Here is a 26263-nt window from a genome sequence, read left to right on the forward strand (position 1 = left end):
TTGAGGCCCTTTATGCACTCTGCAAGCCAGCCAAACTGGCTTTCTTGTGTTTCCTCACACATGATGGTACATCTCCCATCTTTTTGCTTTTTTTTTTTTTTTTAATTTTGGAGGCAATGTGGGTTAAGTGACTTGCCCAGAGTCACACAGACAGCTAGTAAGTGTCTGAGGCTGGATTTGAATTCAGGTCCTCCTGACTCCAGGGCCCATGCTCTACCCACTGCACCACTTAGCTGCCCCCCATCTTTTTACTTTTGCACAGGCTATCTCTCAGGTACAAAATGCAGTCCCTTTCTACTTCTACCTCTCAGAATCCCCAATTTCCTTAAAGGCTCATTCTGAGACCTTTTCTGACCCTTTTCTCCCCAAGTGCCCAGGAGACATCTTTCTAGGGAAAAACTAGCCAAACTTATGTTGGGGTTTGGGGAGAGGATTCTATTACACCTAAAGATATAAATCCTTTTATAAAATTGTATAATAATAAATATAATCATATAATTGTAACACTTTCATAATAATAAAATTTTATAAAATAAATAAAAATACAATCAAATCTAAATAACATTACATTTTAAAACTAAATCAATGGGTGGCCCACAGGATCCTAATGCATGGATGAGTGGTCCACATTTCTATTTGAGTTTGACACCACTGACTTATAGTACTAAGCTAATTAAGAAAAAGGATTATTTAATCAGTCCACAAATGCCAATCATCCTAATGCCTTCTTTTCCTCCCCAAATTGCCCTGCATTTATCCTGAATGTACCTTGTACATAATACTAATGTAAAGAGAAAGCATTACGTAATAGTTGGTTTTCAAGTCAGATCTTAGTTCCCTCTGAAACATCTGTGTAATCCTGTGCTCTAAATATTTCTATAAGTTGTTTCAAAAGTGCCTCAGACTACTCTGATAGAGGGAATTTTATCACCTGGGAGTTCCCTATACTAATGAAGTAACAGGTGCAGTCCCTATTCCTTTGCTAACATTTAGACGTTGTCTCTCTAGCAGAACGTGAACTCCCAGCTAGTGAGGGCTGCTTCCCTTTTGTCTTTGTGTACCCGGTGCCTAGCAGAGTATCTGGCACACAGTAGACACTTAATAAATGCTCGCTGATTCACAGGCAGCTATCCACACTGCTACTGTTCCCCCAAGAATAACTCGTATAGAGAAACCACGTCCCTGCTCGATTTGAAATCAAAACGAAGAATTGCCATTTATTTTAAAGTCAAAGTTAAAACATTTTTTAAGAATTTCTATAATTTATCTGCATATTCTAAAAACAAACACCTTAATTCTAGTGCCTTCCCTCTGTTGGCTATTTCCAATTTATCCCCTATGTAAATTATCTATAATTGTTTATATAATTGTCTACATGTAGTCTTCACCACTGGACTGTAAGCTCCCGGACAGGAGGGGCTGTCCTCTGCCTTTCCTCATAGACCCAGGGCTTAGCACAGGGATACAAAAAGAGGACCAAGAGTCCTCTGCTCAAGGAGCTAAAAATCTAATGGGATACAGGAAGCAGACACCAATTAATCAACATTTGAGCAATAAACATTATCGAGCTCCTACAATGAGCCATACACCGTGTTGACAGCCAGGGATACAAAAAGACCAAAGGCAGTCCCTGCCCTCATGGAGCTTACAATCTAACGGCATGGGATTTTACAACTGGATTCACCTAACACTTAGGAAGACGCTTCTTTTCTGCTTTTCTTTCTTTCTTTTTCTTTTTTTTCCTTACCTAAATGCAAACAGCCGGAAGCCTCCCCATACACCCAAGAGCACCTGGAAAGGTGGGCAGGGCTGTGAGGAGAAAGGAGGAGGAAGAGGACAGCGAACGGAGGGGGAAGGCAGCAGGAGGAGAAGAGGGCGTGGCTAGGCTCAGCCCTTCCCCCTTCCGCTAGGCCGTTTCACCGCCCCTCTCGGGACCGGAAGTCCCGCTTGGAGAGGAGGAAGTAAGTGGACGAAGGGAGGAAGCGCGAGTAGCGGGAGGCTGGGGTGGTGGAGGTGAGTGAGGAGGGGGGGGGGGAGGGGGAGGGGGAGGGGGAGGGGGAGGAGCCGGCTGCGGAGCCAGCTGCAGCTGGTTCTGCCTGGGAGCCTTGGCTTTCCAGAGCCCGAGTGGGCGGGGAGAGGTGGGAGGAGGGAAGGAGGCGAAGGGCGGGGCCTGGGACGCCGGGGAGGAGGAGAAGGGAAGGGAGAGCGCCGGAGCCGGCTCAGGGTCAAGAGGGACACTGGGCTCCAGTCGCTGTGGCCGGCCAGGCCCGGGACAGGTGGGTGCGAGCGGCGGGCCGGCCCTGGAAGCGGCCCCCCCTTCTCTTCCTGCTCCCCCAGCCCCCACCTCCCCCTTCCTCCCCCCGCCGCCTTCCTTCCCTTCCTGGCCGCAGAGTCCTCTGGACGGGCCTGAGCATAACCTTAAGGTTATGGCTTTCTTAATCTTCAAGGGTATCCCTCTCCAAGGCCTCTCCATACCCTCGTCCCCTGCACTTTACCAAGTCCTCCCCCGCCCCCCGCATCGTACAGATGAGGAAACTGATACCCAAAGAACTTACAGGGCTTCCCCAGTGTCACACAGGTGCCATTGTAAGACAGATTGTGGATTGAACTCGCACCCTCACATCGATCATTGATTCCTTTCCACTGCATCCAGTTATTTGTGTTTTCTGTTCATCCACCAGTTTTTGCTTGATAATGGGGGACGTAAGTACTAATAGCCTGAAGAGTATAGATTTCCATCTTCCATTGATATTGCTAATAGGGAGATTCCTGAAAAGATTCCTTTAAAGTGATCCTCTTTACTACTGTTGCTGCCACGTGCATAAATACCCTGTTGGACCTGTAGAGAAGAGCTATGTGTCTGATTTTCAAGGTGCTCCTTAATTAACTGTGTCACTTTGGGAAGATTAATTTACCTCACTGGCTTTGATTTTACTCCTCCGTAAAACCGTCTTTACTTTTCTGACAATTCAGATTTTATGTAGGATAGGTTATGGATGAAGAGGGCATCTTCTGAAGGACATCGTTAAAAGTGAATTGTCCGGCGCTGTCCAAAAGGTGATTCAGACCATGGGTATGTCCACTTCCACTCCTGCTGTTGCAGTGCAGGTCTCAACTGCTTCAGAACATCAGACAGGCTCTCCACCTTCAGGATGCCCAATGCACCAAAGAAAAGAAAAAGGTAACTTGTTTATATGTAAGAGAACTCCAAAAATATAAATCTTCCTAAAATGGTTTAAAATAATAGTAGCAAACCAGAGATTTTACTTCTTGTTGTTCTTCTAGAGACCCAGAGATATTGTTGCATTATTTTAAAAGAGTAGCGATATCAGATTTCATTTAATTATTACATGTTCCTGAAAGGCATTATCAGGTAGGTGTATAATATATATATTTGCACACGATATGCAAATCATAGAACTGATTTTTTAAAAACCTACAAATTTCTCTTAGTATCTATTTAAGTTTACTTCTGAATGGATTATGTCTTAACACAAGGCTAAATTATACCCCACAGGTATTTACCATTTTAGTTGACTCAACTCTTTCTCTCTAGATGAAAAGTGAACATGGAGAAATTTATATTTTACTTTGAAAATTCTCTTGTCCATTATGAGGATGTTGTATAGAATGAGAGCATTGGATTGGTTTGTGGTATGTGACTTCTTGTTTCAAAGTGTTGAGAGTATAACTTAGGAATTTCTAGTCCTTAGATTTTCATTTTGTCAAGCAACATGCATTTGTTAAGCACTTGTACTTGCTAGGCACTGTATAGTAGGCATTGGGGATACAAATAAAGAATTTGTGTAAAACATTAAGAGGTAGTGACAGTAGTTGTATGACCTTAGGCAAGTCACTTGACTTCTGCCTCAAGCAACTCCTTAGGATTTGTCTACTAAGTTATAGATGAGTTGCAGTCTGCTGGTAGAGGTAGTTCTTTATACATGAAAATCATTGTTTATTCTCCTAAGACAAGCTCATGCTTACAGTTAACTCTCTAAAACATGCATGGATATTAGCCAGATAACCAGATGTTGCTTGAAGCTAAAGGTTCTCAGGGTGCTGCCCCTCATGCATACCACTTAGGTCAGATTCACAGTGGTGGTTGCATGTTTCCTACTATTACAAATGGACATTTCAGTACTTATTAAGTTCAGTCATTCATAGTGTTGTATCTTTTCCCAGTCAGGACTACTTTGAGTCAGTATGATATAATTAATGTTTTAGGATGCCTAATTATAAGTGAAATATACCGTGTTGGTCCCAGGTCTTCTTGGGAGGAGCTCTCATTTCTGAGATTGGGGAAAGAAGCCTATTCTAAACTTTCCTTTTCCAAAAAAAAAAAAACCCAGCAGATAATATTTGCCCATTCTGCTGTCTCCTCATATAGCCTCCTTAGAATGAAAGGTGGGGCTGCGCTTAGTGTTGCTCACCCGTAATGCCAGCTACCAGATAAGCCGAGGTTGGCAGAATTCTGAGTTAGAATGGCCTCAGCTGATTGGTGTCCATACTGTTTTGCATCAAAGATGAACCCCTGGGAATGCAAGGTTGCCTAAGCAGACCCAGGTTAGAAAAGTGGAGTACATTAAAGCTCCCTTTATTTCCAGCCTGAACCAAATAGGGAGGCCCAATTTAAAAAGGAAAAAAAAAAAGAATGAAAGGTAGGCAGGTCCGTCAGGATCTGTTCACTCTTGCTTGGGTACCATCACTATCTCTCACATAAATATTAGTAATTTAGGAGTCCTTCCCCATTGACTAAAATATCCCAGTCATATAAGTTTAACAGTTTGGGGATTGGGTTGCAATGAAGTTCTCTTGTTGTAGTGTTCTTTCTCCTACTTCCTTGGTTGTGATTTTGTTTGTTTTTAAGATTAAAATGTGTGACTGTTTAACTTATATAATAAATGTGTCTGGCTCCTGAATTTGAGGGCTTTGTCAATGTGTCAAAGCTTTGAATTACATTAGGTGGTGTTTAATATCTCTTCTGACCCTGCTATTTTTTGAGTCTGAGTACATTTTAAAAAAATGCTTTCCTCCTATGCTCAGGACCTTTATAGAGCTGAATAGCCTCCCTCTTATCAGCTCACTGGTCATTAGAGCTTTGATTCTCCCCAAGCTACCTAACTCTGCCCCCAAATTAAGGCAAGTATGTCACCATAATAAGGGCTAAGATTGTCATCATTTATGATGATTCCTTTGAATATTTTTTTTTAAATTTCAGGTTGTCCATTGAACAAAAACCCATCTGACAAAACTTGTGAAAATCAATCTTACTCAGTACCTGCACATCAGGATCGAGCCTATGAATATGTGGAATGTCCTGTAACATCAGCTGCCTATCAAAATAAAGATAACATTGATCCTTCAAACATGGTATGTTTGATGCCAATTCTTTTCTTAAAATATGATTTCCTCTAAGACCTTATGTAAATTCCCCATACAATAAACTGCATGTAACATTTGGTGATACTGAAGTTAATTATTGGTTTGACATGGTAACAGAGAGAGAACAAGAGATAGCTGTTGTCTAGAGAAAGCAAAGTTGGGACCTCTGTGACAGATTGTTGGAGGACATGGTCTGGAAACAAACAGGCTAGCATAGAGGGGTTGTAGTCTGCATCAATGGAGGGGATGTACACATCAGTGAGCTCAGATTAAATGGAGAATGTGAAATTATTCTGTAAGGCGAAAAGAGTGACTGTCTCTGATTTGAACTGTTTTTTAAAAGTTTGCTTATCTGACATACCTTCCTTCATATTGTAGAAATCAACAAATAAGAGCAAACTTCAAAACTAGTACTACTTTTAAATCTAATAATCTTGCTGTCCTTTTCTATATTAGAGAAAGGGTTGCTCCCCAACTCCTGATATGGAAGGGTTGAACTGTAATTAACCTATGGGATGAAAGCAGCATGTAAAAAATAATAAGGAAGAAAAAAAAATGTATTTTGTTTGAAAGCCTTTATGGCTTGGAAATATGAGCAATTATTTTTGCAAAGTTTTTGGAATAGTTACGTACTTGGGAGTTATATCTCACTTATTCTCTAAAAGGATTTGAAGAACTTAACTGAAGTTAAATGTGGAAAAACAGAACAATATAAAACAATCAGTCAAATGACAAATATTTGTTAAGCATTTACTAAAATTCTTGAAAGAAATGGGGAAGTTTTACTACTACGAACTTCAGATAAGTTAGTTCTTACACTTAATCTGACCGTGCTGGCAGTTAAGGCAAAAAGAAAAACTTCCGGGCCTACAACATCTTATCTGATCAAAGGAAGCATGCATTTTTACTAGGATAAGCTTTCCTGGTGCTGAATTTAGGAAACATTTGTTATATGGATCTTTTATAAAAGAGATATAATGCACAAACATCTTCAGCTATGATTTTACAGAAAACAAACAAACAAACATAAAATTCCCCAAATGAACATTTCTTATGTTAACCTATCTTAGCCCAAACTAACATTTGTATTTTGTTGAAGGCATTTATTCAGGGAGTTAAAATAATTTGGCTCAATTAAGTTGTTTTGTGTTTACTTGGTCACAATTAAATTTTCAAAAAAAAAATGCTTTGAGCTTGCCTAAACTTTTTGGAATTTGGGGAGAAAAACTTCAGTGAAGTCCATTATAAAACTCATTTCACCCAAGTTGAAATGTCCAATTCTGTGCTGTTCAGCATGAAAGGGATCATTTGGGCTATGGGCAAGAAAGAGTATATTTTATCCAGTATATTTTATTGTCCTGTTACAATTACAAATTGAGAGTGCATCATTTGAAAATTACCATCCTTGGCATATAGGGATATCATTTGGCAGAGGAATAAGTATTTAAGTGCCTATTGTATGCTAGGTACTCTGCTAAGAGACAGACAGAGGTTGTGACTTTTCCAGATAACGCTTTTTTATCTAGTACACATTTTTAACAATTAACATCTAATAAATATTTATTTACAAAATCTCATAATAGCTTAAAAAGCCTTATACCTTTTTTTAAAAAAATAAAGTATTAGTTTGTAGTTTGACATTTTAAACAAAACAGGAAATTGAACAATTGTGTTTACAATACAGTAGAAATAATAACTGCTGGAGAAAAGCAATTTGTGTTTGATTCTCTTGGGTTTTTAAAAATGCAAAATTCTCTCCAAGGATAGCTAGTATGAAGTATTGAAAATGTTAGTGTGAGAATTTCATCATAGTGAGCTTATATGACTGATGAGTGTATGTAATCAAAAAAAAATGATCAAACAATAATTTTGGTGTTTTAGCAATCAGCAGTTGATCTTTATGTTAATAATTGATATTTTCACATCAGAATTTTCCCATTGTTTAAAAAAAAAACTCAGCAATCTTCTTATTTTATTTAGATGCCACCACCTAATCAGACACCGTCCCCTGGTCAGCCATTTGCACTATCAACTGTTAGGGAAGAATCATCAATTCCCAGGGCAGATTCAGAAAAAAAGTGGGTTTACCCTTCAGAACAGATGTTCTGGAATGCCATGTTAAGAAAAGGGTAGGTAAATAATGATGTCAAGTAGACTGTAAATATAATTTTTAAAAAGATTCCCTGAAAGATGTATGATATAGAATTACCTCCAAATATATAGTAAACATTTCAAAACTTATTTTCTAATAGTTATCTAATAGTTGACTTTAAGCATGCTTTATCAAAATACATGTGAATCCAACCACAGTGAAGTAAGAATTCCTTATTTTCACATAAAGTACTTGAAAAAATAATAGGAACATTAATCATTTCCATCAAATAGGTATTCTTGCTTCACATGTGGCAGTGATTATTTCCAGAATGCTCTTGCTAACTCACTAATATTTGGTAGTTTGTGAAATGTTATTATGTTAAAATAATAATTTCCTTTCAGCTAATATACTGAATAAATTTGGGTTTGTTAGTAAATGTAATATACATAATGTATTCTTCAGCTGTATAAATATTATCAAAATACCTAAGAATTAAAGCAGTGAACCAAATAATTAGCTTAATTTGCTTGTGTATTAACCATAGTTGTATATGACTTCTTTAAAATGTGTATTGATTAATTTTATAGCAGCATTTTGAAGTAATTAAGAATTCTGTAAAATACTTTTTTACTAGATGGAAGTGGAAAGATGATGACATCAGTCAGAAAGATATGTATAATATTATTAAGATTCATAATCAGAATAACGAACAGGCTTGGAAGGAGATTTTAAAGTGGGAAGCTCTTCATGCCACGTAAGTACATTTATGATAAACTTTTAATGAATCCTATAAGCACTTTTTTAGATTTGCACCAATTGGAAATCACCATTAGGAAAGGGAAAGGGGAATAAGCATGTATTAAGCATCTGCTGTGTGCCAGGCACTGTGCTCAGCACTTTACAAATATTGGCTCATTTTAATCCTCACAACAGCCCTGGAAGGGACGTACTGTTATTATTCCCATTAAACAGCTGAGGAAACTGAGACAGAAGTGAAGTGATTTACCCAGGCTCTCACAACTAGTAAGTGTCTGAGGCTGAATTCAAGTCTTCCTGACTTTAGGCTGGCACTCTTCATCTACTATACCATTCAGCTGCCTCTCACTCTTTAGAGTTTTAATATCTCTATTTAAAGTAGTATTATCATAATAATCTTGAAGTATAATCTGGTCATTTCATTACTAATGTGGGGCAGGAATAGATGGAATAAAAATAATTAATAGAGAGCCCCTAAACTTACTTTTAACCACTTATTTTCAACTTCCTATCCAGTTGTACTTTTTGGTCTTCCTACATCAAGCCTCTCCCCTTTTTACACAACAGCCAAAGTGATATTCCAGAAGCACAGGTCTGATCATGTACACTTCATCACTCCACAAACTCTAATGACCAACCCCTTCTTACTTCTTAAAGAAATAAAGAATTCTCTTTTTGAAAGGCAAAACCCTTTACACCCTGACTTCCACCTACCATTCCAGGCTTCTTGTACATTCCTTCAAAGTCAGCTTCTATTTTGTCTATGTTTCTATGTGTACATGTTGTCTACCTTGATAAAGTGAGAGCAGGGACTGTTTAGTTTTGATTTTGTATGCCTTCCCTGTATTGATGCTTCATACATACATACATATATTTTTTATTTTATTTTATTTTTTTGCAGAATTATCATTATTCAGCAGGCATTAAAAGTAGTTATTATGCTTTAGACTTGCTAGGAGCAACTTTGACTGAATTTTGTTTTCAGTTCTTTGGACACCCTATAGAAGAGATTAAACCTGAAAAAAAGAGGAAAGGGACAAACCAGAGACATAAAACCATAAATAAAATAAGCAAGCCTTGGATAATAGAGAAGCAGTTACATTTTGAATTCTTCCTCCTTCCTAGTCTCAGTAATCGGTAAAGGAGAGCATCAAAAATTAGTTACATTGTCATTGAAATGGTTAGAAAGGATGAAGTTGCAAATTATGCTCAATATTTTTTCTGTCTTCACCTCATGCAGTCTTCTTATGCATACCTAGCTTTGTATTTCTAAAATACAAATTTGTATAATACAAACTTCAGTAAAAAAATACAAACTTCCTGAACCTTAATCTTATCAGACAGACCATCTATAGTCACAATTCTCTACCACCTTATGGAATTAATATTTTCTATCCTTAGGGGTGATTTGAAAAATAAAAAGCATTAGTCCTCTTAGAATCCTCTATATTTTCATTATATTATTTAATTCATAGGATCTTAGATTTAGAGCTAGGAGTGACTTTAAAAGGATGATGATGATAATGATAATGATGATAGTGGCTAGCATTTGTAGAATACTGTAAAAGTGCTAAACCCTTTACATATATTATCTCATTTTGTTCTCACAACAACCCTGTAAGGTGGGTCCTCTTATTCTAATTTTACAGATGACAAAACTGAAGATAACAGATTAAGTGTCTTGCACAGGATCACATAGCTATTAAGTATTTGAGACAGGATTTGAAATCAGGTTTTCCTGATTCCAAGTCCAACATTGTAGCCTTTATGCCACAGCATCATAGCCAAGCCCATTACTTTACAGATGAGGAAACTGAGACTCAGAAAGTTAAGTGACATTGATTAGAGAAATGCAAATTAAAACAACTCTGAAGTACCATATCACACCTATCAGATTGGCTAACATGACAAAACAGGAAAATGATAAATGTTGGAGAAGATATGGGAAAATTGGGACACTGGTGCATTGTTGGTGGAGTTGTGAACTGATCCAACCATTCTGGAGAGCAATTTGGAACTATGCCCAAAGGGCTACAAAAGTCTGCCTGCTCTTTGATCCAGCAATACCACTACTAGTTCTGTCTCCTAAAGAGATCATAAAAAGGGGGAAAGGACCCACATGTACAAAAATATTTATAGCAGCTCTTGTGGTTGGCAAAGAATTGGAAATTGAGGGGATGCCCATCAATTGGGGAATGGCTGAACAAGTTGTGGTATATGAATGTAATGGAATACTATTGTTCCATAAAAAATGACAAGCAGGTGGATTTAGGAAGAACCTGGAAAGATTTACATGAACTCACGTTGAGTGAAGTGAGCAGGACCAGGAGAACATTGTAGACAGTAACAGCAACATTGTGCGATGACTAACTTTGATAGACTTGGCTCTTCTCAGCAGTGCAGTGATCTAAGACAGTTCGTAATGATTCATGATGGAAAATGCTGTCTGCATCCAGAGAAAGAACTATGGAGTATGAATGGAGAGCAAAGCATACTATTTTCTCTTTTTTTTTCTTTGTTGTGGTTTTTCTCTTTAGTTCTGATTCTTCTTTCACAACATGACTAATATGGAAATATGTTTAATATGATTTTACATGTATAGCTTATATGAGATTGCATGCTGTCACGGGGAGAGGGCAGAGAGAAATTTTAGAACTCAAAATCTTATAAAAGTGAATGTTGAAAACTAAAAATAAATTTTAAAAAAAGGAAAGTTAAGTGACTTTGTCTAAGGATAGGATTTGAATTCTGTTCTTTTGCTGACCCATCACAAAAAGCCATGGTTTTTCCCTCTAAAAACACTGATTTCTATCCAGCAAGTAGAAAATAGCCACTTCTTTTTCTATACTACTTCCAAAGTATGTCTTCTAAATAAACAATGACTGTTGAAAAGAACAAGAAGAGACCTGAAGTACTTAATTCATGAGCAAAATGATATATTTTTCATAAATGCATCGCTTAAATATTTAATGTAATTAAATAATTAATTAAATTTTTTCAAGATTCTTAGTTTTCGCTTACCATACGTATTAAGAACATATTTTGATTGGTTGTGATTTTATTTGTATTTACAGTGAGTGCCCATGTGGGCCAACACTGATCCGATTTGGAGGTAAAGCTAAGGAATATTCACCAAGAGCTAGAATTCGCTCATGGATGGGGTAGGTTATAGTCCAGAAATATTTTTAATGGTTCTAAGTTTGCATATTGTTCTATGTGTTATAGAGTCTAATAAAATGTGAACTAACATTTTTTTTTTTAAAAGATAAGAAGTATTGCTTAAGTACTATCTTTTCATAGCTTAATCTCTATTCAACTGTACATATTCTCTCATCTTGATTTGTAGTAGCACACTGTATATTATACTCCCTTTTGTGGAAGACTAACTTATCGTGGAATATATAAGGATGCATATTAATTAGTGATTATTGATTAGTTTCATGTACAAAAATTCAGAAGTTTAATCATCTTGTGCATATTGTATCTACCTACTTTTAGAATATATGTTCAGGATTGACTCCTTCATTAAAGAATAATAATTTAGCACATTTTAGGCATGCTTATCTGTAGAATATCATTGGAGCTGTTGGACCAACTGTATTAGAATTTTGCTTAAAGCATTTGTGGAAACCAATCTACCCTAATTCAATTCAACAGACATTTATTAAGCACTTAGGATAAGCATAGCATTGTACTAAGTACTGAAGATAAAAATGACATAAGATTACAATATAGTAGAAGAAAGAAAATGTTCACAGACAAATGCAGCACAAATTAAAATATAAGTGAAAAAGAGAATTTCAAACAAAGAACTATGACAAATTGCAAGAAGAAGAAATAATTTACTCTTAAGATGAATGGGGAAAACTTCATAGAGTAGGCGTTACCTTAACTAAGCATAGGAGAAATGGAAAGATTTCAGTAGGCAGACTTGGTAGAAGATTTCACTTCCAGTAATTAGAGATGGCATGAGGAAAAGACACAAATGGAAGAAGGCAGAAGAATAACAGGAGGGTGAGTAATCTAATTTGGCTGAAAGATAGACTGCATGAAGAGGAATGTGTGAAATAAGGCTGTAGAATAAGTTGGGGTTCTATTGTAGAAGGCTTTGAATTTCAGGCCAAGGAGTTTGTACTGTATTAATTTGATATGGGATATGCCACACAAGGTTTTTGAGCAAGGTAATAATGTGCTACTCTATAGCTGAGATGATTGTGACAACTAGAGAGAAAATGGGTTGGGAGAGTAGAGACAGGAAAACCAATAAGGAGGCTTTTTTTATAATTATCTAAGTGAAGAGAGAGAAGATCCTGAATTAGATGGTGGGAATAGATAATGAAAAAGTAAATCAGTGAGATTTGATAACTTTCTCATTTATGTTTGACATAAAATCATAAATTTCAATCTGGATGTTTGGAACATGTTGACTTGGAGTTATGAGGAGAAATGTAGATAGAAATATCTTTCAGAAATTTGGAAAGGTGAGACTTAAGCTCTTCTTAGGACATTGGAGCTAGAGATGGAGATTTGGAAGTCATCCGAATGAAGTCATAATAGAAACTATGGAAGCAGATAATGAGCTCAACAAGAGAGAAGAGGACCAAGCACATTTTGGACTTTTTTTCAAGTTTAGGAGATAGAAGGAAGAGAAACTAGTGAAGATGAAAAAGTAGTACTGAGATAAGTAAAAAGAGGAAACAGATTTCAATGTTACAAGTAGAGGAGGAGAAAGTTACAAAAAACATACCAACTTGATATAATCAACATCTTTACAACAATTACAATTGTCAAAAAGGAGAATGGGTTGGCTTAATATATTCCTCATCCTCAGAGGTCTCCAAACAGAGGCCAAATGACTGTTGGTTGAAAATGTTGTAAGGGAAACGCTCTTACGTATGGGGTTGAATGACCTCTGAGTCCCATTCAACTTGTATTCTGTGCATCTCAGGAGAGAGTTGACAAGATCACCTGTTATAATGAAGACAGGGGCCATCATAAATGAAAAAAAAGTCTATTGAATTAGGCAATGAGGTTGTTACTTTGGAGTTAAGTATTAAAGTAAAGGACTCTGGGTAGGACTGTTTGTCAAATATTTGGTTTTAGAATTGTTAGGCTAATATTCCTCTTACACCTTCTTCATCTTAACCATGGGTGACACCTTGCCCTTCCAAAGCTCTTTCCACACCCCTTCTTTGGCTTTTTTATTTCATATTCTCTCAGAGGATTTACCCATTCAAGAGTCTGACTGTTACTACATCTCCATTTCCTTTCCTTTTCCTCTATTCACTTATTTCCAGTTCCCTATACAGCTTTTTCACTTAACATGTCAGGCTAACAAGACCAAGACAGAAATCTGCATCTTTCCTCCTAAAACTGACTCCTGCCAATTTTCCTAGGAGTAGCAACAACCATTTTTTGTTGTTGTTTTGGCTGTTATTGCTCCTCCCACTTGGGCTATATTTCAGGCTCTTATCAACTAATCCCTGGATTATCACAGCAGCCTTTTAGCCAGTCTTGCCCTTCTACCTCCATTCTATTCTCTGTGCCCTTGCCTGTCTAAACTATAGAAACCCTGGCCTCAGTGTGCTGTTTCCCTGCTCAACAATATGTGGTGTAACTCTCTTCATCTTACTGCATCAAGTCCAGTTTGCCCTCTTACTTTCAAGGTCCTTGATAACATGTTCCCAGCCTACCTATCCAACATCAGTTCTGCTACTTCCAGTTTTTTCATTCTCCTTAATCTGGTGAAGCTGGTCTCATTTTCTCAGACCCAAAAATATTGTACCTTATTTCCATATTCTTAGCTTTTTTTTTTTCTTCCTGCTGGTACTCTTCCCTGTAATATCTTCTTCCCTTTTTTACCTAACCCAAACCCTTCAGAGTCAAGTTGTAGTCTCAGCTCTCCTCGAGGCCTTCCCTGACAACTGCAGCCTACACTGAATTATTACGACATTTGGTATCACAGCACTTCTACTAATTTAATATTATATGGTTCTTTGTTTTTTGTGTTAGTTTAAAAACTCTGTATATAGTTGGGAAGTTCCTTGAGGGCAATATAAGTGTTATAAATACTTAACTGCTTAATTGATAATACGGAGCCTGTACTGACTAGAACGTTTTTATTTCAGATATGAATTGCCTTTTGACAGGCATGACTGGATTGTTAATCGTTGTGGAACAGAAGTTAGATATGTTATTGATTATTATGATGGTGGAGAAGTAAATAAGGACTATCAGTTTACCATCTTGGATGTCCGTCCTGCTTTTGATTCTCTTACAGCTGTTTGGGACAGAATGAAGGTAGCTTGGTGGCGCTGGACTTCATAACCATTGCTTTATTTTCCTTTAAGAAAGAAAACTGTTACTTCCTTTAAAGAGACACATTAAACTATTTTTTCAATTTGTTGTTGAATTGATGTGGTGTGTGATTTAAATTCACAATAATGTTTATGTTGATTAATAGTTATGCAATTCGTTTGTGAACTCACATACTACCTTGCTGACAAAAAGTATGTAAAATTTTCTGCTATCCAGTTTGGATTTCCCTCATCAATCTCAAAGACATTGTATTATAAAATTAATGAGATTATATAAAACATTTAACTCTTGTTTTTAGAAAAAGTAAATTTTTTATTTAGCATTGTTTTGTTTTTATGTGCTTGAAAGTAGATGTGTGAAAACTAAACTTGATGTTTGTAACCACTATATTAATTGCCTAGGAAATAGACATAAGTTTTTGTATGACAGGTAATTTTTTGAAGATAAAATATACTAAAATGATTGCTGCATATTAAGACTATGTTGGAAATATATTTAGTATAGTTAAATCAGTTTTGGACCTTCACATTTCATTTAGATTTAACTTTCTTATAAAAGTGATTTAAATTGTAAAATGGTTCAGTGATAGAAATCTTATGGATCATGTTAAACAGTTTCTAGTATAATATATTATACTGATTTTGAAATTTGACAGATCATGTTTTAAGGACTTTTTCACACTGTTGAAAGCATGACTTAATAATACATGAAGAGCTTCTCTCCTTTAAGGCAAGATTAAGTTAAGAATTTAACCTTTTGTGTATGTGATCTAAGTATAAAACATGCCTAAGTTTAATAGGCATGTTTTATACTTAGATTACATACACAAAAGGTTAAATTCTTTTATCATATTCAGACTGGTTTTGTGGGGATTTTTATTCTTTTCATAATAGTCCTTAAGATAATTTGTTTTATAAAGAAAAAATAAAATTAATCGTGAATTTTTCCTTCTTCTAGAAAGATTTTTTTTGCTTGATGAATTGAATAGGCCTGGCAGTACTTGATGCAGCATGCAGTGTGGTGGGTCGATAGCATGCTAGACTTGGAAGCAAACCTTGCCTCTGCCACTTTCTACTGCATTACTTTAGTCTGAATTTCCTTAGGTATAAAATGGATACTGGTACCTGTGGTCCCTCCCTGGAGAAACAGTTTGGTGTTTAGCTACAGCACCAGCCATGTGGAGTAAAGACAACTTGGATCAAGACCTATTTCTAACCCATGCTAACTGAGTGACCATGGTTATGTCACTTAACGTTAGTGCTCCAGACAACTCTTTAAAACTGAAGTTACAGATGAGCTGCTAATTTGCATCTTTGGAGGAAACTTTTACACTAGGTGCTTCCCACTGGGTTGAAATCACAGGTCCAGACATAGGGTTGTTGTGAGGCTAAAATTAGATAATGTACAATAAAATGCCTTGAAAACTTTAAAGTACTAAGTCTGTTGTTATTAATTGGTTAAGCACTTAGTAAAAATTAAGTTTTTAATGAACTTTCATGTTTTATTTACATTTATATGCATTTTAAAATATATTCATTTCTTTGGTTTTCCAAAAGATGTATTTGCAAATTTTACGATAGATTGTTAATTGGGTTTGACACAGCCTAGTATAGTAGAAAGAGTGCTGGAAATGGACACATGATTTAGGCTTGCCCATGTACTACCCTGGACAAGTCACTGCCCTATATTGGTCTCAGTTCCCATAAAATGACTTGATTTCAAGATGTTTTCCAATTCTAAGTCTCTGATCATTATAATAGTAACTTAATTCTTGTAACTGTTTTCCAGAGATGGAATCTTGTTTCTCTAAAAAAAGTAAGCAGTATAACTGCAGCACTTTATCCTTTGTGCCACTGAAAAGTTTGAGAGACATTTCTGGGTAATTTAATTATTTTATTAATAAAAAGATGATCATTTGACTGTCTCTTTCTTAAGCCAAAGACAATTATGGTGGTGGTCTCACATCTTATATGCCCTTTTGGAAGAAGAGTGTTCCTGAGGGTGGCAATCAACTCTGATTGGTTCCACTTTACAATGAGAAGTGAGCTCACTCCATTGAGGGGTGACAAAGAGTGACATCCTGTCACTCTTGAACTGACTATCCTTGTACCCAGATCACTCGCAGCCTTGGGCAACCTAGACAGAAGGATCTGTCTCTACCCAAGCTTGATTGAATGGAATTCACCTTAGGCTAGAAATTCCTTATAAGGTTGGGTGGGGTCAGATAGAGGAAAATGTTAGTTCAGCCTGTAGAAACTGTGATCTTGAAATGAGGATAATAGAAAAAGGGGGAAATCTGTATGTCCCCAAATCATTGGTTGTTAATAATCATTTCTCCCACCTTATTTCACCTAATTCATTTATTCATGTTAACCATATTCATTTTTAGACTATCGCCCTCAAGCCTGAGTGAAAGGGAAAAAAATGAATTATTCTTTATATGTGTTTCTCCATCATTAACTGATGCAACCATGTGGGGAAAGTTGAAAATAAATTTAGTTGTGGTAAGCTAAGTAAATGTAAAAAAAGGCAATGGAAAGAGTACTAGGGTGGGGGGAATGTGGAATCAAATTGTGGCTCTGCTACTTAACTGTGTGAACTTGGGCAGGTGACTTCACCTCTCTGGTATCAGTTTCTTCATCTTTAAAATGAGGGGGTGGCCCCAATTACCTCTCAATTCCTTTTCAGCTCTCAATCTGTAAACCTGCTTTTAACTTCCTTGAAAGTAGAATCAAATAATTGTTATAGGTTCACTTCATTTATAGGCCTGTCCATTTTCTAGAAAGAAAACAGCTCTGTGGCTAAGTATCCTATAAAAATGTGCTTTTTGTTGTAGGCAGTTTGTTGATAATACAGAATTTCTATGCCATTATGTCTAGTTAAAGTTTTGTATCTACTTTATGCCTAGTTTAAAGGTACTATTTGAGGTACTCCTGGTTGTAGATTTATATTAATTATAAGGATACACTGGTTCAGGAGATAATTATAATAGCCACAGTTATCCCAGGCCCCAATACTCCTGACTGCAGTATACAGCAGGTTGGCCAGTGACCCAAAATTGATTATATTTCTCTCCCTTCCCCATCAACAGCCTTTTATACACTAGATTAGGGATGGGGAACCTGTGGCCTTGAGGCCACATGTGACCTTCTAGTTCCTTGGGTGCGGCCTTTTGACTGAGTCCAACTTTTATAGAACAAATTCTTCTATTAAGGGGATTTATTCTGTGAAGTTTGGATTCAGTTAAAGGGCCACACTTGGGACCTAAAGGGCCACATGTGGCCTTGAGTTGTGGTAACTCAGAACACGACAGGTGCCTGCCACCTTGATGCCTACAGAATTACGTGGTACTACTTTTCCTCTATATCTTCATTAAGTCCACCATAACTACTGAAGAAAGTCTCAATTTCATATCCTCTTGGCAAAGATATCCCTTTTCTGGACATCTTGTCTTTTGGGGGAATCATCTGATAAATGTCTTGTTTGTTTTTACTTAGAAATTAAATTCTTATTGAATTCATTGGTTTGCCCTCTGGGGTGTGCAACTAACAGTTATTTCTTACTGAGATAATAATAGAACAGACCTGTTCTAAACTGAAAAAACAAAACAAAACCACATCACCAAAACTATACTACTTTAAACTATGTCAGTGATTAGAGGAAAGGCATCATAAAAATTAATCTTATTCTCAGATTACTGAGTATATAATATTTACTGTAATATCTGTAAAGCTGTGACAATTTGTTTACCATTTCATATTAAGTTTTACTAAGGCCTTATTCTGATACCTTATCATGGTGTAGAAATAACCCTGGGTTCTTATAAAGACTATACCAGCAGAGAATGAATTCTGGGAGGTTCTAATGAACAGGAAGAGCTTCAAGGATAAACTCAAGTGACTGACGCTTTTGCCAAGGACTATCCCTAATTTAAGGGAGACTCTTTTACCAGAAGTTTAGTTACCAGGAGATGATTTTTTTTTTTAACTACTTCAACTCATGAAGACCACTTACTAAAGTATATACATGTTGCAGTTTCTTATTAGAAGGTTCTCTACACATAGGTAAAATCACAGATCCTCGAAATAGTGATGTATATATCCTATTAAAGCAGCAGTAACACAGGACCAGCCTCTATTTTTAATAGAAGGGAAAAGATCTAAATTTTATTCCTGGCTACCCCATTAGCTTTATGTTTAATTATGACTAGTCATTTTTGTGTCTCTTATCCCAGATAAGTGAATGACATCAGACATCAGTCATGGCAGTATATTGGAGCAAATGTTTGTTGAATGAATCACCAGTAGGCATCAAACTTGCCTTTTAAAGCTTTTTGATTTTTGTCTTAGGAGAGGGTAGTGATTGTGATGCATATTTTATAATGAACTTCAGTTTTGGTTTATGTAGAAAGCAAACAAGATAATTTTGCCTTCTTAGCTGTCTGTTGTTTGTCCTTCTTTCTCAAAGAGGACCATGACATCAGGAAGGTGATGCCATGACTTGCAAGTGAATTGGATTTAAGTGAGTGAGGGCTGTGCAAAGTCTCCAGCCTCACTTTCTCCTCCGGAACCATCTGAATCCAGTGGCAAGATATAAATAAGGATGACTAGAGATGGCTCCCTCTAGGATTTCTAGACTTATTGACAAAGAAGTTCTTTACATTTTGGTGTCTCCTATTCTGCAAGTAGATCAATATGTTTCCAGGATGAGATTCAATTACTGTTCAACAAGAATTAGGAAAAATCTAATAAACATGGAAATTCAAAACAGAAGTTGTGTTGTACAATTATTTGCTAGATAAAAGGCATGGCATGGTGTCTCTAAAAGTTCTATGCCTTTAAAATTATTGAAATTATGTACAATTTACATAACATATGAAAAACATTTTGTAAAAGAAAATATTGATAATTTGATTCATGCCTGTTTGTTCCATTGTAGTTAAAATATTAATTTGTTATAGGAGATGTTGTTCTTTTTTAAAACCAGTCAATTTATATTTGAAAATAGTTATATCTATCTCTTTAACTAGCAAAGAATGTTCTATACCAATACTGTCTTTTTCTTAACAAAGTTGGTAGTATCTAATTTTGTCCAGTGTTTAAAGTTGCATATAAAATGAACTGGGCTCTGTGCTAGATGAATTTGAAGATCTAAAAGACGTGATACTTTTTTCTCAAAAAAAAAAAAAAAGGCTGGCAGGTAGTATAGCTATGTAAATCCAGAATTCATTGAATGACCAGACCCAATGAAGCATTCATTGTCAGACTGGAAGGTCTTAAGTAGGGTATCTATGTTTGTCTTGGTACTATCATTTATTCCAATGATTTGTGTAAAGGAAAAGAGCAAATCTGAAGATGGCCCAAAGTTAATAAGGATAATTAAAACATTCAGACAGAATTCAAGAGTATTTTACTAGGATAGTGTGCTGGGCCAAACCTAATCATTTAAAGGGGATCAATCAATAAGCATTTATTTAATGTCTGTAATGGGCCAGATAGGCAGTTAAGTGGCATAGTGGATAAAGTACCAGGCCTGGAGTCAGGAAGAACCAAGTGCAAATCCAGCCTCAGAAACTTACTAGCTGTGTGACCCTGGACAAGTCACCTAACCCTGTTTGTCTCAGTTTCCTCATCTGTAAAATGAGCTAGAGAAGGAAATCGCAGACCACTCCAGTACTTTGCCAAGAAAATCCCAAATGGGGTCATGAAGAGTCAAACATGACCGAAAGGCCACTGAACAAATGGACCAGACAGTCTACCAAATGCCGGGGGTACAAAGAAAAATGGAACAGGGATATATCATAGAGATAAATGTAAAATCTTGCAAAAATTGTTATAAAAATAATAAAAGTGTTAATAAAAATAAATTTCACAACTAAGATGAGACTTGGCTAGACCAGCTTCTAAAAAAACATTTAGGTGATTAAGGGACTAAAAGTCCAATGGCAGTCATTGGTTTGATATGGCCAAAAAAGCTAATGAGATCTTAGACTACTGTTCAGGGTTGGAGTTGTAATGGACACACTGTACTTGGCCCTAATCAGAACACATATAGCATGTTGTGTTCATTTCTGATTGCCACATTTTAGAAAGAACTGGAGAGCTCCCAGAAGGAAACTAGAAGAATCATGCTATGTATATGGGGATTGTTTGATGGAATTGGGGCTACTTAACCCAGAGAAAACTTGTGGACATGATAGCTGTTTTAAAGTACTTAAAGGGCTGTCACATGGAAGAAAGAGTAGATTGTTTCTGAAAACTTAGCAATTAAAGCTCACCAAAAGGCAAATGGTCTACTTTGAGAGGTTGCAGGTTTCCCCTCACCAAAGATCTTCAAGCAAAAACTTAGATGCTCACCTGCTAGGTATGTTTTAGAGGGTTCTTGTTCACATATGGATTGCACTAAATGACCTCTGAAGTCCCTTTCAACTCAAATTTTGTGATTCCATTGTATGTTATTGCTACACATAAGCCAAACATCACATAATATAATTATAACCAAATTCATTTCTATACCCCTGGTTGGCAGTTTGAATCAATTTTGTTTCTTCTTTGTATCTCCAGTGCTTAACAGAGTCTAGCACATAAAGCATTTAATAAATGATTACTGCTTGATTCTATATGGTATCTGTTATTCAGTCCTGACTCTTCACAACCCCATTTGGGGTTTTTCTTGGCACATACTGGAGTGGTTTGCCATTTCCTTCTGCAGTTCATTTTACAGATGAGGAAACTGAGGCAAACAGGGTGAAGTGACTTGCCCAGCGTCATACAGCTGGTAAGTGTCTGAGACCACATTTGCACTCAGGAAGATGAGTCTTCCTGACTCCAGGTCCAGCACTGTGCCACCTACCTGCCTCAAAGTATGCAGAGAGCTTTGCATATATTTTTCTCACTTCATCCTCAATCTTGATAGGTAGGTGGTATTATTATTTCTATTTTACAGATGAGAACAGGCATTTAAAATCAAGTGATTTTCCGAAATATTATACAGAATTCATTGAATGGCCAGACCCAATGAAGGGTCCAGCTTTAACTGAAGCTGGACAGTTTTTATAAATGTTTCTGCATGCAATGTTTGTATTCCTATGAGTATATGCAACTATTTCCCATAAGGAATCCTACATGTATAAAAACCAAGATAGATGTAGTCCATATTTTACATATTAAAAAATGATACACTAATCCTTTAATAGGAAATAGTACAGAAAAATGAAAGCCTAATAGTTACTACCTGACAAGATGACATTTGAAAATTTTCTTATGGATATGAAGTTATATAATCAGTCCAATCTCAGACATCTAAAAATTATGTATTTTGAAAAGGCATTAAATCTTATGTACAAAATAGATAAATCTGCTATGAAGAATAAATTTTATGTCCTTTTTTTTTTCACAATCTCTTCTGTTAACTTAGGAATATTTTATAGCATAGCAAAGGTACAAGATTCACCACTGATTAAAAAAAAATTGTACACAAGTTTCCTAAGTCACAATAACTGAAGAATTTTAAAAAATAACAAAAATGTTAATAGCAATATATATGTATAGCCTATATCAGATTGTGTGCCATCTTGGGGAGGGAGGGGGAGAAAAATTTAAAACTCAAAAGCTTATGGAAGTGATTGTGGATGATTCAAAATAAATTAATTAAAAATTAAAAAAAAATGCAACAACAAGGAAAAAGTCAAGATTCATTCTCATCCATGTTATTGTCTGGGTCTTGCTCTGCAGCATTCTTTTCTTGCTGCTGTTTCTTCCAAAGTTTGGCCATCGCCAGCAGTTTGAGATTGGTTTACAGCATCTTCCGGAAAGATATAATCATAGTATTCTTCCCAGCCAGCATTAGAACAATCTTCTGCCTGCACTTTTCTTCTCTTCTTAACTTTGTCTGGCCTAAGTTTATCCAATCTCTCTTTAAAGGGATTCTGTTCCAAACTCATCTTCAAAATTTCGCCAGAATACTAGAAGCATGATTCTCTCCCTTCTCTTCACATTTTCTCATAGTTTTGTTGGCTTCCTCATAGATTTGTCTGCACGTAGTTAAACTTTCTTCATTTCCTCCAGAAAACTCAAATTGAGCCAAACTCATCCATACCTTGACATGCTGTGTTCATTGCAGTAATCTCCTATAAAGACTGTTGTTTTTTTTTTTCCAGATTCTTCTTGTTAATTTCAAAATCAATGTAAGATTTCCAAAGCACCTCTGCATGCCTAAGCATGGCTGGCTAATAGCCAACTCATATATTGCCTGGGCTCTCTCAGTACCTCAAAGAATTGTCTCTAGCTCAGCAAATTTGACCCATGATGTGCAATTTTCTGGGGAAAATAGAAGGAACTTTTTATAAGTTTCAGCATTGGTCAAATTCTTGAAGCTGCAGCTTCAATTCAATGTGGACTTTAAACAATTTGTTTTTGGGCCACTTGCCAATAGAATTCCCAAAGCTCTTCTGACAAAGGATAGATTTTTCTGTCTTATTTGAAACTGGGCACACAACAGCCATATTCTGGCAAACAAAAATTTTTTTGTGAGGAATCAAGTTTAAAAAAGCTTCTCATACCGGTCTGGTCCTCTCTGGATTCTTTGCCTCCAACTCTTCATAAAGTACATAGTTGATCCAAAGGCAGATATACTGCTTCCAATGCCTCTTCTCTTGGATCAGTGGCACATTAGGGATGGCTCTTTCATACACCTCTCACATGCTGTTTGGTTCTGCATCATTTTCCACCAATCAAAAATTATCAAACCAGGTATCATATTTGTGTGGATTGGCCTTCACCTCTTCTTCACACTGAAATCTCCCTTTCGCTCACAACGGTGTTTTCAGTACCTTGCCTATCTCCAAATTTCTTTTCAAAGATTGTGTAATTTTTAAAGAGTTCCTGGACTTCCTATTTCGAAATTCTGTCCAGGGCATGCTTGTAGGTCACTTGTACCTTTTCAAACTCTTTCTGATTTTCTTCAAATTTTGCAAAGGCCACATAGAGATGTTCATCCATATGCTCATCTCCAAAGAATTCTATAGTTCTTTCATATACTTTCCTTGCATGAGCAAAGTAGCCATGTTTTTCTTCAAAGCCAGCATACTTGATCCAGTTCTTAACATCAGGGTGCATGAAGACAAATCTTTCATAAATGCCACATGCCTGATATCCACCAATATTTCGAAACATCTCCTTTAAGTATATTTGTACCAGAATTAGTTGACCAGGGAAGAGTTGTGATGGCCTGATCCCAGATATTTTAGGCATGATCTACTTTGCAATTCTTCATTTCCATTTCCGCTTATTTTAACCAGAGAGTGATGTTTCAATAGTCCACATCTAAGGCACGCTCCTATATAGAACGGGTCCTTTAGAGAGTCTTTTAGACTCCCTTCTCATTGTGCACATTTTATCCAATTACTAATAACAGTTCTGTTCTTCCTTATAGCGTCCTCAAAAGTCTTTCTTTTCCTCAGTTTATAATCATTTAATTCTTCATCTGTGATCTTCTGTTTGAGAGGGTGGTGTTAGAAGCTCAAGCTCTTTTTCTTTAGCTTCCCTTAAAAGCTGCTCTGCCGTTATCTGTACTTCAGGGGGGGGCTCTGTTTTTCACCTTGGCCACTTTGGGGATCCGGGGCTTTCCGCCCGCAGGAGAGGCTGCCATGTTTGCATGGCTGGGCCCCGACCCCTTCACAGTCTCTTCCAATCCGCACGTTGCGCCCCACAAGCTCTCCGCAACTGCCGGGACTCCACTCCCACGAGCTCAAGAAGCCTCCGAAAACACCAAGTAGGGACCGGAAACGGAACTGTCGTAACCCATAACTGACCTTTCACCCTTCGCTACCACTCCAGAAAGAACGCCGTTTCTATAGTAACCGGATATCTGTCTCGGAATTAGAGAGAACACTGTAGCGGGGGTGATCCAAGTAAGATGGGTTCAGTTTGGTGTAGCGGAGGGTTTGCATGTATTTTGACTGTTGTATACTCCTCGTATCACCTTTGGGTGTCAGGGAGAAGCTTTACAGGGGTTCCAAGCAAAAGCGCCTTTTACTGAAACCTGGAACAGCGCTTCCGGGGGAGGGGAAAAGAGGCGCAGACACAATGCAAAGCGACACCACTGTGGAAACACGTCGTCTTGAGATCGGGCATCTGAGCCGTGTTGTATCCTGGGCCTTGTAGTCTCAGTTTCCTAGGGCCTCCTCTGTTTTCACCACCACAAACTTCACATACTGTCCTGCTTGCAGTTCCTTTTGTGAGAAAAATAATCCGTGCCCTCAAGGAACTTACATTCTAATGGAGGAGACCACATGTATATGAATAGATATATAAATAGTTGTATACAAGGTATCTATAGAAGTGAAAAGTACTTTTTCTCTTAAGGTCAGTGCATTTTAAGGCACTTTAAGAGGGTAAAGCATTTAAAAGGCAGAAGTTGGTTTAATGGTCTATAGCTCCCCAAGCATTTTACAATTGATTGTGAACCTTTGCAGCATTCCTCCAGAAAAGGCCACCAGTACCAAACAGTTCCTGTCATACCTTCTGGAAATTTCATCTTTAACAATTTAGTTTGTATGTGACATTTAAGATCATTGATTTTCCTGACAAAATTATGCACAGACACAGGAAATAAGTTAGTGGCCTATTTTGCAAGTAGCATTTTAAAGGAAATGCTGCCAGTTTTTACTAAAGTAGAAAAGTTTTGCATAGGGCCCTGCAATGGACTCATTTCATGTCCATTATCTGGTTAAATGCCAAGGGCTTACCACCAGAAGAATAATCCTCAGAACACTATGGTGACTAATGAAATAAAAAGTATAAAAATAGGGCATCTAGTCCACTTTTATTAGTGGCCAGGTTCCCCAAGATTGAACCCAGTTCAAATCACATGCCTGGGCATAGAATGAGGAATGGATGCATGGGTTCAGAAGTCATTCTTCACACTTAGAGCATTTTAGTATGATTTGGTCTCAAATGTATTATAATCATCAAAAATATTGAATGCCAGTTAAAAAATAGAAATCATCAGTGAAACAGAGTAGTTGAGTAATTAAGAATTTTAAGTCACTACTATGAACCAGGAAGATGCTAGACATTAGGGGTATGAATAGAAAGAAGGAAATCTTCCTTCCTTTCAATGAGTTTACATGCTAACAGGAAAGTTTGGGTGTATACCTCAAAATAATTCTTGGACTGTCAATTTTAGTAGCTCATGGGGGGGGAAATGGTGTATTACATGAATAGAATGTGATCTGGATAATCTTGTCCTTTAAAAAAAAATCTTGTCCTATTTGAAAAGATGTTGGAAGAGCCTGATGAAAGACCATTTAAAGCATCAGAATAGAATAGAAGCTAATAAAGCTTTCAGGGATTTCACCTATGAGCACAGTGATTGAGGATTACTAAAAGAAGGAAAGAGAAATGGGAACAATCTGGTCCAAATCATTTGTCATTATTTGAAGATCATTGGGATGAGAAATGTGATCTGTCTTTTAAGGATTTGGTGCTTCACATATGTACCAGCGCTGACTTCTGCAGACACACACAAGTCGTTTGTTTAATACCTTGATACCACCCTTGAGGGCTTGGGCCCAGTTTATACCAGGACAGTGAAGAAGTTTATTACATTTTCCAGTAAGGACCTGTGATAGTGAAACTGGTTATCGATATTCACAGATTGGAGTTCTTGCCTTTGAAGTAATTGTCACATATAAATTACTAAACTTAA

At 36.9% G+C, this 26263-nt stretch overlaps 1 protein-coding gene and 1 pseudogene across 5 annotated transcripts; one reads left to right on the forward strand and one right to left on the reverse strand.

Moving 5' to 3' along the window:
• The first annotated feature begins 1936 nt into the window (after window positions 1–1936).
• LOC114022860 (cytochrome c-type heme lyase) lies at window positions 1937–15500 on the forward strand. Of its 5 annotated transcripts, none has more exons than XM_027835283.1 (7): window positions 1937–2013; window positions 2974–3181; window positions 5222–5373; window positions 7366–7514; window positions 8115–8234; window positions 11311–11397; window positions 14365–15500. In XM_027835283.1, exons 2-7 carry the CDS (start codon window positions 3070–3072, stop codon window positions 14561–14563), a joined length of 819 nt encoding a protein of 272 aa, XP_027691084.1. In that variant the 5' UTR covers window positions 1937–2013; window positions 2974–3069; the 3' UTR covers window positions 14564–15500. The 5 variants fall into 5 exon arrangements, with proteins under 5 accessions (XP_027691084.1, XP_027691085.1, XP_027691086.1 ...); XM_027835284.1 differs by having other exon boundaries at window positions 1941–1961; XM_027835285.1 differs by having other exon boundaries at window positions 1967–2013; window positions 2985–3181.
• A 6692-nt stretch (window positions 15501–22192) lies between these two features.
• On the reverse strand, window positions 22193–24316 carry LOC114022951 (annotated as a pseudogene).
• Between the last annotated feature and the right edge of the window lie 1947 nt (window positions 24317–26263).

Source organism: Vombatus ursinus, unplaced genomic scaffold (genome assembly GCF_900497805.2).
Source record: "Vombatus ursinus unplaced genomic scaffold, bare-nosed wombat genome assembly UNPS02014814.1, whole genome shotgun sequence".
Classification (NCBI taxonomy): Eukaryota; Metazoa; Chordata; class Mammalia; order Diprotodontia; family Vombatidae; genus Vombatus; species Vombatus ursinus.

Excerpts from the sequence above, each read along its gene's own strand:
- LOC114022860 (XM_027835283.1), top strand. The coding sequence starts at position 3,070 with ATGGGTATGTCCACTTCCACTCCTGCTGTTGCAGTGCAGGTCTCAACT. Across the intron at positions 8,235-11,310 it reads TGGGAAGCTCTTCATGCCAC|TGAGTGCCCATGTGGGCCAA; the intron begins GTAAGTACATTT and ends TTGTATTTACAG. Across the intron at positions 11,398-14,364 it reads AGAATTCGCTCATGGATGGG|ATATGAATTGCCTTTTGACA; the intron begins GTAGGTTATAGT and ends TTTTTATTTCAG.